This window comes from Seriola aureovittata, chromosome 8 (genome assembly GCF_021018895.1).
Source record: "Seriola aureovittata isolate HTS-2021-v1 ecotype China chromosome 8, ASM2101889v1, whole genome shotgun sequence".
In the NCBI taxonomy this organism is placed as follows: domain Eukaryota; kingdom Metazoa; phylum Chordata; class Actinopteri; order Carangiformes; family Carangidae; genus Seriola; species Seriola aureovittata.
Genome location: NC_079371.1, coordinates 12,237,013 through 12,249,026, shown reverse-complemented (window position 1 = coordinate 12,249,026; position 12,014 = coordinate 12,237,013). Strand labels below are relative to the sequence as shown.

The following is a 12,014-nucleotide window of genomic DNA, read 5'->3' as shown; positions in this document are numbered from 1 at the left end:
CAATCAGCCTGATGAGAGGAGAGGCAGAGGAGGAAACAGCAACAGCGACAGGAAGGGCTGTGTAATGCGTCACCTCGTACAGGAACCCCCCCCTCTACACTCTGGTCAGAGGAGATAAGGTTGATCCTAAGACCTTAGCGGTCAACAAGGGACAGCTGATAACTTCTTAACCTGGTGAAAAAGACACCCCCATATTTCTGCTTCCTAGACTATCAGCCTTATTCCACAGCCAAGATAGCAAGCTTCCCTCACCTCTAAAACCTCCCCAGACCCCATTTTCCCCCTTCTCTCCAAATTCCCAAAGATTTAGATGTGATATGATCTTGAAGGGCTACATGTTGGATTTACAGTGACAGGTACTTTGCAGGGTCAGGGCTGTATAAAACAAACATTTTGCACAATTGGCCTCCCACCAGGCTATAGCTGTTCCTATGTCTCATTAGCTGCCTGCCACTGCCCAGCCACTGTTCCTCGTGCCAGCCCTGATTATCTTTAGGCCAGCAGAAAGAGCTGCTTTGACCCAACTAACACTCTGCTATTATTTCTCATAAAGCTGCCAAGTACAAGTGGGTTTTTGAGATAATCTAATGAATAAAATGAAGGAACTGGTGGATTAACACCATGTAACATGTAATATAATTTAATTTCTTTCAGTCCACAATGTTGTATTTGCTAATGGAGTTTAGGCCTGATAACCCAAGGGTAATGACCCATTGTTTTCCTGATCTTACGACTTGCAGGTCTCCCGCTGTCATTGACGAGCTAGGATCTCAGGGAATGTTCATCTTGTTTGTGGGTTCACTACCAGGCTGGTATTCATGCACAGTCAGTCATACACTCACTTCTGTACGACTCTGTAACAGCTCAGGGAATCTGAGATTAATATATCTCCCCCATGTTTCCCCTTTATCCTACAGAACCACTGACCACAAACAAGAGGGCAGCTCTCGAGGGCTGCATTTCTTTGATTAATGTGTCATATTCTGGGCCCAAGTCAATTCAGTAAATCTATTTTATAATGGGATCCCCAGGCTGGAGTGGTGGCTCTGGAAGCTACACTTTTCTGCTGTTAAGTCTGTGATGCTGTTTGTCTGTGTGTTTCAGAATACGATGCCAGTACTTAAGTGGCATTTAAGTTTTTGTCCTCCAACATAGCTGTTGAATTTTTGCAAATGCGGTGCAGTTAAAAAAAACATTTCACTGACAGCAGCAGACACATTTGCATTATTTACCATTTTTGTTTAGCCTGATAGATATTACACATACAAACTGCCTACCTGATCAAGTCTTTTAGTCTCCTGTAAACTGGCAGCTAAAACTGAGCAGACAGTACATTACAGGTAACTGGGTGAAAGACCACACTCAACGTAGGGTCACCATGTGGTAGGTAGTGGCATGTAATTGATTTTTAATCAGATTAGGTTGGGTATTCATGACTGATATGGTCCTATTGCACATTTAATTATTCAAAGCATGGAAAAGGTTTATAGAGACTAGACATTTTACAAAACACAAAGCGTTCTGTATATAAAACGTTTTAGACATAAAATTGTGCTTAAAATCAGGAAAATCTAGCCTTTGATATGCTTTTAATTCTTCAAGATGAAAGAAAGTTAACAGACCAAGAATGCAAGAAAACTAGTTTTAGCATTTCTTTGCTTGGAACATTGTGAGATGGTGACTCACTTTTTAAACGTAGGGTCTGAGTGACACGGCTGCCAGAGCCAAGTGATGGTTGGCAAGGGAAACCCATAAGCAGTGCAGGTTAGCTGGTGCTGTTTGCCAAACATGTAGGGCTGCACGTCCACCGTGGCAAGCTCCGCCTCTGAAATAGTTGGCTTCACTTTGAGAGAGAAGTGTATATCAACAGACACATACAAAAACACAGGGAGAGAGAGAAAGAGAGAGAGAGAGAGAGACAACAGGTTAGATCAACCATCCTAACCCAGCCCACTGTGAAATCTCATAATGTCTTTATAACGAGGGACGACAGTCATGATGGATAGCCATGAAAAAGGTGCCATTGACACCAGTTGTCCTTTAGACACTATGAGAAGAATGGCAGGATGATTGGCTAGCCCGGGGCTGTAGGTCAAAGAACGACCCCACTGTGGCCCATGGCCAGGTCAGTGAATCAACCATGTGCGCTGTAATTAACACCAGACAAAGATCCTTGTACCACCTCACGAGGTAGCCATTCTGTCCATTTTGAACAGCTGAAATAGTCAACCTACACACTGTGACATTGCTTGGCAAACCACAACAATCTGCAACCCACCACACGTGTTGTCACGTAGAACTCATTCATAATGTGTAGCACTGTGAGAGCTCTAAACAACTGATGAACAAAGTTTAAAATAGTTCCCTAATTGATACCAGGAATCACTCTTCACTTTGTTTGTGTCTGTGTGTTTCATTTTTTTCTTTCCAATAAATTTAAGTTGTGCGAAGTGGGACAGCCAAGGACTATAAATAATGTATATACAAGCCAGAAGGAGGCTGATTTGTCCACTTTTTGGCACGCTATTGGGATTGCTTGATAATGTTTAAAGAATGCAATGAAAATAACTCTGCCCACCCCCCATGGTAAGCTTCTAGTAACTCATTGACACGTGTCTGTTCTCTGTTGAAACCAGGCTTCATCCAAGTTCCTACTCAACATGCTAAAACATTTATAAACTTATGTAAACAGTTAGTACTCTTTACAAAGTCATCATAACAGTGATTTACATGCTTTTGCGTCCAAAAAACTTGTTTTCCTCAAGCTGTATAGATACTGTATAGAACATGTTGCTTACTGTATATGAGCTGCATTGTATATACACATGGTGAGGATGCAAATAAATGCTGGGGACTAGGGGGGTCTGGAACGGCTGGAGTCTGCGTGCAGAATAGAGCCCAGGCCATTTACACACTGCGCCAAGCCCCTTCAAAAGAGCCCCAATAATCAACAACAGCTGCCCCTGCTACGTCAATCCAGCCCTGGAATCAACAAGCCCCCAAATTCCTCTCATACTAGAGCTGCTACCTGCCGTCCAGTGAACTGGACTGAAAGCAGCTACAGCTCTGGGGCAGCCTCAGTCCACAGCCAAGGCACTGCTTCATTTCCTCAGGATCAGTGGTAATTATCAGGTTTATGGCGACGGCTTACCTTTGACTAGCAGAGTGTAGCTCAGATTCTTGTACAGGCCCTTCACTTGGTTGCCCAGGCTTATGGTGAAGACCCCAGTATGCTTCTGCTGCACATCAGTGATAATCAAGCTGAAAACTGACATGTTGTAACAGGTGGAATTCTTCTTGATAGCGACCCCATCTTTATACCTGAAAATTGGAAGCATAGAGAGTTTTTTTTAACGTGTCTAAACAATGTAAATGAAAAGAAAAAAATTTACTTAGGGTTTCACACTGTGCTGCTCCACTCAATCCATAATATGAAATTTTTATTGTGACTTTAAACTGTTACTTACCATGCTAACATGTCTGTTGGGGGCAAAGCATTGACCCTGGGCTCAAACACAACCTTTTTTGTACCCTCTTTAACAGTCAATATACTAGACCGCTCATTTTTATAGGAGACATTGAGAAATGGATGCTCTGCAACAAAAGATAAAGACAAAGACATTAGAATCAGTGCTAGAGGAAATTTAGGCCTAATGGAAGTCCAGTTTTAAATTATCTGATTTTTGATGCATCCAAAGCATACTTACCATAGACTTGGACTCTTACTGTGGCATTCCTGTGTTTTGTAGGTTCAATCTCAGCTTTGCAGCGGTACCACCCCTTATCCTCTATGGTAATGTTTGATAACACTAAAGTGTTGCTCATTACAATGACCCTAGCAGTGTCGCCTTTGGTCTTGTTTGTATAATGTCGATTTTCCTGAAGAAAACAAAAGCACCATAAACTTCACTGCTACAATCTATGATGGTCCTTTTTACATACAGTAGTGTGGTGTTAACAGTAAATCTGAACTTACTTTAATCTTTGGAAAATCCCATGTGAAGCTGATTCTCCCATTATAGGTGGTCTCACCAGTACAATTAAGGATGAGGGTGTCTCCAACCAACACTCTGACACGGGTTGGGGTGATTTTCACATTATCAAGAGCAAGAGCTATAAAATAGAGACAAAAGACAAAAGAAGTCTGTGAAACAGAGACACCTCTTTATCAGCAATGGTTTTAATTTTACAATGAGCTAGTTTGGACAGAAGGACAACACACTCACTCAGTCTATTAGGGATGTACACTGACTTGAACTCACGACCGTTGACCATGGTTTTACAGGTGAACATATTGTACGTAGTGTAGGGACCGTAGGGAATCTTGAATCCCACCTTTGGATCCCATATCTTTTCCTTAGCAATCTGATCTGATAAAGGTGGGAGCTGCAATCAAGGGAATAGAGCAAAGAGATTCTGTCAGTATCCATAGATATTTGGTGACACACTGATGTTCACTAAAGATCACATTGCCAGACAGAAGTGTTATGCACTTAACTTAATTTAACATATAACTCATGCTCTGCTGAGCTCAGCTGGGGACAGACATCTGTGAGAGTGAAGGTCTAATTTGTTTTTTGGAGTGTAACTTCTGCAATCATTTATGCAATGGAGCACAAAACAGACACGGAAAAGGATGTACAAGCCTGCTGCTGTTTGTTCTTATGCCAGAAGTTGGGCTTGGAGAGGAGGCAAGGGAAGGGAAGGAAGGAAAAGGAGCAGGAAGGAGGATTGCCATAGATTTTTCGAATAGCAGGAAGGTCACTCAACCACTATCTGTTCCATCTGAGTCAGATGTGTTTGTCCACAGTAGGCACTATGACACATGGCCATATATTAATCACTAATATGACAAAAAGCACACATCTTTGTGGTTGTCATGGCAACTTTGTCAACATGGCTTTTGTGCTGTTCTCTTTATTTACCATAATCAGGTTCTTAAGTTCTGCAGATAGATGAAGAGCATTGTGCAGTCACATAGGGAGTGCTCCTTCACTGACACCTCCAACTTAATTCTGGGATCAAATGTTATAATCCTCATAAGTTACCTGCTGTTTCCTGTGACTGGACACAGTTTGCATTGTTTTTCTACTGAATTTCCTGATGTTTGGAAGATAAGAGGAACTAAATTTAGTCTGAGTGTCTATTCTGAGAAAACACTCTTGGAACACCTTCCTGCTCTTACAGGAAGCAGACAGGATGGCTCCCTTCACCGCCCCTGAGCTTCCCTTATACAAGCCACTGTCACCAGTGTGTTTCTATGTGCTAGAGTGATTTAATTTACAAAGGGTGTGAGATCCAGTGAGACTGGATCTCTTAAGCACAAAGTGGAAACACTTTTTTTTCCAGAACACGTCAAGTAAGGATATCCTGCTGTGGTAGTAATAACAGTCTTGATGCCCAATTTTGATCTTAACAGCAATCAGATAATGCACTATGTGATTTACTTCAACGTCCAACATGGTCTATGGAACACATAGAGTGTTTTACTATATACTATATACTACATACTATATACAGTACAATACAGCAACTTCATTTACTAGTGGAAGGCATGAGCAGAAGGTGTGAAAAGATTGTGAGGCCTTACCCCTATCAGCGTTACATTTGTATCAGGAGAGGACGTCCGGCAGGGGATTGTAAGACTTGTCTCATGCCTGTAGATACCCAGCATGAAAGCTGTTCCATAAGGCTCCACAAACGGTTGCTCGGGATCTGAGGGACAAAAAAAGCCTCTCCAAAATAAGTGACATCTAAAATACAGGTCAAACAGAAACTAAATTTCAAAGCAGATGTGGCCCCTTACATTTTGTCCTTTGGGATAACAATGTTTTGTAGCAAATATAGCTGTTGTTAATACAGGGTGAAAAAACTGTTATGCCAGAGGAGTGCAATTGGATCAGGGCAATGTCAAGGCATCCAACACAGTGATCAAATAAAGAGATCACTTCATTCTAACCGGATAAGGCAGCAGAGCACAGATAGAACAATCAGGCTATAGTGGTGTGTATCTACTGGGTAGCCAGGCATCACACGACAGCTATGGGAACTTCACAGCTACGCAAATAGTCTGCGATTTGTGTGAGGTCAAGCAGTAGTGGTGTGATAAAGGAACTATTATTTGAAAAGTAAGCATGGAAAATGATCTAATAAACAGCTGAAGGCCTTTGAAAAGAGAGTTAGACTAAACACAGGCACAGCAGGCTGCCTGATAGCTAGGCAAGGGGTGAACCACATTCACAGAGCAACAGGAGAAGGAACAGTGGCATCCAGTTTTAGTTTGTTCTTCATTATTTATTATACTTTATTCATACTATTTCATATCATTTAGACCAATATTTCATTATTTTTTATCCTGTCTTAGAAACTATTTTCAAGTCTAAAAAAAACAAACACATCTAGGTGAAATGAGCTGAGGCTGACTTGTTCTCCATATGTTGCCTAGCACCATCTCCATTTGAATAATAGTGTAACTGTAACTGGTGCCGTCTGATGCTTTAGGGGAGAAAACAGTAGCTGGAGCAGGAAATCACAGTCAATGACCAGGGCTTCCCGTGCAATCACGCTCACCCTTCCACCTCCAGAACAAACCATGGTACCAAAGAAACCACTTCCTCTTTCTGACTTACTCTCTCTGGGAAGGAGAACTGCTGTCTCTACAGTCTGAATGCCAGTAGATTTTAGTCAGCAGTCTGCATGTAAGGACCAACTATAGTCATACATAGTGCATATAGTTTCAAAATGAATCAAAACTGCACTTTTCTTTCTTTCCTTCCTTCCTTCTTTCATATAATTTATTCCCTGTATCAACATTTTGTTTCACTTTTTCTGTTCTCACTGACTTATTCCTCTTCTTGCTGTTTAAAAGGTTTTAGTCATCAAGAAAATATCACATTTCTCACTGACCATTTAATTTTGTCCATCAAGTGCCACTGCTCATTTTAACACTAGACCCCCTTCACTTGAGTCAGCAGATGAGAATCACAAACACAGTTAAATCGTGGATCGAAGAAAAACAATTAAGTTCAAAAGGAAAGAACCCCCTTATCGGTGCTACAGTTTATAGACCAGTCCTCTGTATTTCTAAACAACATTACATTCAGTTTTTCACATGCTGGAAAATTACTTACATTCACTAGTCTGAAGGGGAACATTTCAGTGTCATACATCTAACACAGACTGCACAGACTGATTTTTTTAAAGGGTCAATAATCTGAGCTGGTCACTACCAGTATCCCATACAAAGGGCACTTTGCAGGTCTCACCTTTGACATAGACATAGGTCGAGGTGCCATTGTCTGAATCATTTTTGGAGTATTTACAGTTGTATTTCCCTGTGTCGTTGGCACTCAAGTGTGTGATTGTCAGTTTGCTGCAGTTTGAGTGGGGGTGATGTCTGCCACACTGCTGCACCTTCACCCCCTCTGATGAAATGGATCGTTGGGGCGCAGCAAGTGTCCAGTGCACTGGGCTGTGACCTCTGACAGAAGACAGAGTGGGACAGTATTAGATGAACTGGAAGACAATGTTACTTAAATCAGTCCAATCACTTTGAAGTTTGATAACAGATGGGAAACAAAATGTACAATCAAAAATGTTGACAAATTTGACAGATCAATATTACATTATTGTTGATCTGTTCTATGTAAACAAAGGACTGGTATATGTCCTATGTAAACACAGCTGGCAACAACCTTACAAGCTCTTTAGTTCAGGGTGGCAGCAACTGCTTCTTCCCTTGGGATTTTTTGGCTTAATGTTCATTTTAAGTTTATTTTAGGTTGATCTTGAGTTGTCCGATAACTTGAACTTTCACATGGGAACATATTTCTCTTGAATGATGTGCTCAGCTAACACATTCTTTCCACACAGCATCCATTTTCAAACTCTCATTACAGAGATCCCAGAGGAACATCAAACGTGTTTTGCATACCACTAACTTTGCCTGCAGAATTTTGGGTCAAGCAACCTCCATCTCTTATCCAGAGACAGAAAACAAGACGGTACTGTATGGGCCAGGCTTCCTAGCATATGACCTTGTAGGGAAGCATTACATTAGATAGACATGAGTTCCTAAACATTCCTTGCGGGCCTACAACATGATGCAAGACTCTCTAAATTCTTAACAAATGTGAATGCAGCACACTTTGGTCCCACCATCCCTAAAGGAAATTGCAACAGACTGATAAATGTGGACCACCACCACTGGTTCCTGTCAAGGACTGTGGATCGTCCCAGCTTCTTTGTTGCCGACAAGTGTCCCGTGGCCCAGGCATGTCCCATTTATTTCCCCCCTGGCCTTTCTGTCCTGTAATGAATCCAGGGTCTGAACTATATGGCTGCAGTGACAGCTCAGAAACAGACCCTTCTCCTCCTGACTGACCTCCGATAACTGACCAGGAAGGTACAAAAAAATCTGGAATCATAAACTTCTTTGATTGTGGCAAATTTCTACATGATAAAATACCTAACTTTGCCACATAAATAAGGAATTGACATTATTAATCACCTGCTACATTGAATTTAAAAGTTGTTTAACAATGATTGTATTTAAAATATTGTTTTGGTTTACTTGTCATTGACAAAAATCAGTTTGTTACAAACCTGCATATGAGGTGTAATGAATCACCCTCATGAAGAATGAGGGGATTATCAGAGGGCAGAATCTTAGGCGAGTCCTCTCTCTTGAAATGCCCTGTTGAACACACACACACACACACACACACACACACACACCACACACACACACACACACACACACACACACACACACACACACAAAGAAACAAACACATAGAACAGTTAGGAACATAGTCAAACTAACCTGCACATTTACAGTATCTCTTCAATAATGCTTGTCAGTCACTATCGCACTAAATGAGAGAATGGAAAACAAAAAAATTTTGGAAATTCCTATGAATGGCTTCGGTGCCGTAAATGTGGGTTCACTTTGTGCTGATCTACTCCTGCCTCTTATGCAAGTGATTGTCCGCCTTGAGAGCACTAGGGGTGTTTCCAGTGCTGGGAGGGCAGGTTGTTGAATGGATAGTGGCGAGGGATGAGCAGAAAGAAAGAAAGAGAGAAAGGGGAATAGAGGGAGGAAGGGGACAATATGGGGAGCAGCTGTGCTACTTTGCCAGAAAGGTCAAAGCAGTCAGAATCACGAGAACTGAGGCAGACCCTGATGAGTGTCTTTGGACGTGTTTCATCTAAATCAACCGCTCAACCTCCTTTAGTGGGCTGCTCCCTTCCTCTCCCTTTGTATTTTTTTCATTTACCATTGAACTTGCACTCTAAATGCTATTATTACAGTATCAGGGGGAAAGTAGGGGTTGAGGTGATGTCTGTTGAGAGGTCCATCTAACAGCGTTCAACATAGGAAGCACTGTGATTCTCGCTGCTGTCCAGGAGGTGTCACAGTCCCATATGTGATTTCCTTCTTTTCACTGAGATTCCTGAACAGCTTGTCACTGTGGTCAAAAAACAAGTTTATTAAGTCAACCCTCCAAATATGACAGCCTTCAGGGAAACCTTTATTTGTAGCACAGAGTCAAGAAAGACAATGGAGTTACACAAAGGTGTACTAGCAGGCTGACATGATGACACATGAACTTGCTGATGGACACACATGCTTGCTCACGCATATGGAAACCCACACACATACGCAAGTACACCTGCATTTACAAACACGCGCACACACGCACACTTGCCTAGTATTTGTCTATTATTAAGAACAGCTGTTGTGCAAAGAATGAGCTGACGTTGCCGGTGTTGGCAGTGGCACTCAGTATTGACTTCCACCCAAAATATTATAACATTATTGTTTTATTGTTTCCAAGGTTATGCAGAGGGGAAGGATTGTGGCTCACACTCTGTCATGTTGTGATACCACGTGCTTTCAGCTGTTTATTAGATTAATAAAAATCCTGTTAAGGTTCCTGATCTTAATAAACAGTTACACAATCACAATTCACAGGTTAATAACTATCAATTGTTGGTTTCTCTGTAGGTGCCAAAAAAATTTCCTGAGGAACATTCTAATTGCACCGAGTCTAATTGTGTTTTTTTTTGCCTCATGTCTGAAAAATGACAGCAAGCTCTTGTAATTGAATTGCTGGAAATGAGAATTTGATCTGTGGAAACAGATAAATACAAATGGCAAGATAAAAAGTACAATGTATCCTGATAGAAGTCAAATTTCTGCATGTTAAACATGTCATTTCTTTCGATACAAACCCAACGCGTACGAAAGGTGGCATCTGCTTGCACACAACACCAAAAAAACAACCGTAAACATCATCCTGACCTTGAATTGCACTGGTAGGGAGCTCGTCTCTTAAAACTGCCCAATTTTTCCTCTATTCTCCTCAGTAACTCACTACAGATGGATGAATCAGCAGGGCCCCACAACAGGCCACTAAAAGAGAAAAAAAAATATCCCACGGTTGTCTCTCTATACTCACACCCTAAAACTCCCATTTGCCCCAGTGCCTGCCCAACGCTGACCTCAGCAAGCGTCCTGACACCCCTAACCCCCTGCAACAGCTGTGTGCTGCATTCCTCCAGCAGATCGCCTAAAAAATGCCAGAAATTGTGCTTATTGTGTTGGTTCAAAGAGCCCTGAAGCTGGTTCTCATTAAGAGCCACTGAAAAGAGGACAGGCATGGAATAAACAGAGTGAGGGAGAGAGAGGCCGAGTGACTTCTGCTTCAGTTTCTCAATCAACTTTTGAAGAGGTCTTGAGCCAGTGACACAGCATCAAACTGATTATTGATACAATGCCAAGTTAACAAAGATGAGACCAGGATCACATTTGTATGTCCTTGTCCTCACTTGCCATTGATGGAAGGAAGTGGCACAGGACACAGTGTTTGGAAAAAACATTTGTGGTCCTGAAGGTTCACTGGCAGTCAGGAAAGACTAAAAATTCAGTGTTGGATTCCGGGATCTACTCTACACTATTCTGAAATGTTTGTGGCTCAGAAAATCCCATTTAAATATTTAGTCTAAAAGAACAGACAAACAATGACAAAAACTAAAAGTTTTTTTAAATTATTGCAAGCTAGAGGTTCAGCAATGCAACTGAAATTGTTGACTCTAGATTAAGGATATAGGGGCACAAAAAGTGTGTTGTTATTTCTAATCATAAAAACAGCATGAATTATTTTGTATTATGAATTATAAATTATCATGGTGACAGATATTCAGATATTCCGAGCACAACTATGGAGAGATAAACTGAGAAAATAAATCCATAACAGTGAGTCATTAACATTATTATACTTCTTATTTGTATCAGATTTTCATAACTCTCAAATGATTTGCAGCCTTCTGTTTTGGTACTTTAAACCAATACCTACTGCACAGCGTTACCATTTTACAACAAAGTTACAGAACCAAAGCGTGAGGATATAACAAACTGTTGAAGAGACAAGTAATATGTGAACAGCAAGACAGGAGCTCTGGGAAAATGTGAGAGAAATGATATTGGGAGTTGGCGTAAGTGTTGGCAAGATTTTACCAGCCTTGCTGCTGCGGCATGCTGCCAGTTGCTCATGTTTGATATTGCGTAATATAGACCACTATTACTGTATGAAATGACTGTGCTGTCTCTGGATTCAACGGGAAACTCCAAGTCACAGCCCTTAAAGTGTACAGAATAATGTGCGGAATTCCCTTCTCTTTGCAGAGAGTACACTTCATCTCCCAGTACTTCCCGTCCCGTCATGCAACGACGCAACACTGTCTAGAGAGTCACGGGGAGAAGATCTTTTCTTTTTTTTCTTTTTTTTGGGGGTGTTTTCAAGGCAAAAGTAACAATATGGCATGATGATTCCTTTGTTTAACCTTGCCACTTCAGTGTACTTTTGTGATAGCAAAATACATAAAAAGGGTGGAGAGGGAATTATTGTTTGACAAAAGAGTGCAGGGTCACTGGTGGTGAGTCATCTTCACTGTACTCAGGCAATGGCAACACGAGCAAAACAGTGGCGAATGGTCACCAATCTGGGAGA

General features: G+C 41.4%; 1 protein-coding gene across 1 annotated transcript in view; it reads right to left on the bottom strand.

The window, feature by feature from the left end:
- Positions 1-12,014, bottom strand: part of kdrl (kinase insert domain receptor like) — a 44,422-nt gene that overhangs the window by 28,437 nt on the left and 3,971 nt on the right. The window contains exons 2-10 of the mRNA XM_056382128.1: positions 8,605-8,695; positions 7,266-7,480; positions 5,591-5,715; positions 4,227-4,386; positions 3,977-4,113; positions 3,708-3,879; positions 3,468-3,594; positions 3,152-3,321; positions 1,687-1,843 (exon numbers count right to left, since the gene is read on the bottom strand). Of these exons, the coding sequence (XP_056238103.1) occupies positions 1,687-1,843; positions 3,152-3,321; positions 3,468-3,594; positions 3,708-3,879; positions 3,977-4,113; positions 4,227-4,386; positions 5,591-5,715; positions 7,266-7,480; positions 8,605-8,695 (1,354 nt within the window). The remainder of the gene's footprint in view (positions 1-1,686; positions 1,844-3,151; positions 3,322-3,467; positions 3,595-3,707; positions 3,880-3,976; positions 4,114-4,226; positions 4,387-5,590; positions 5,716-7,265; positions 7,481-8,604; positions 8,696-12,014) is intronic.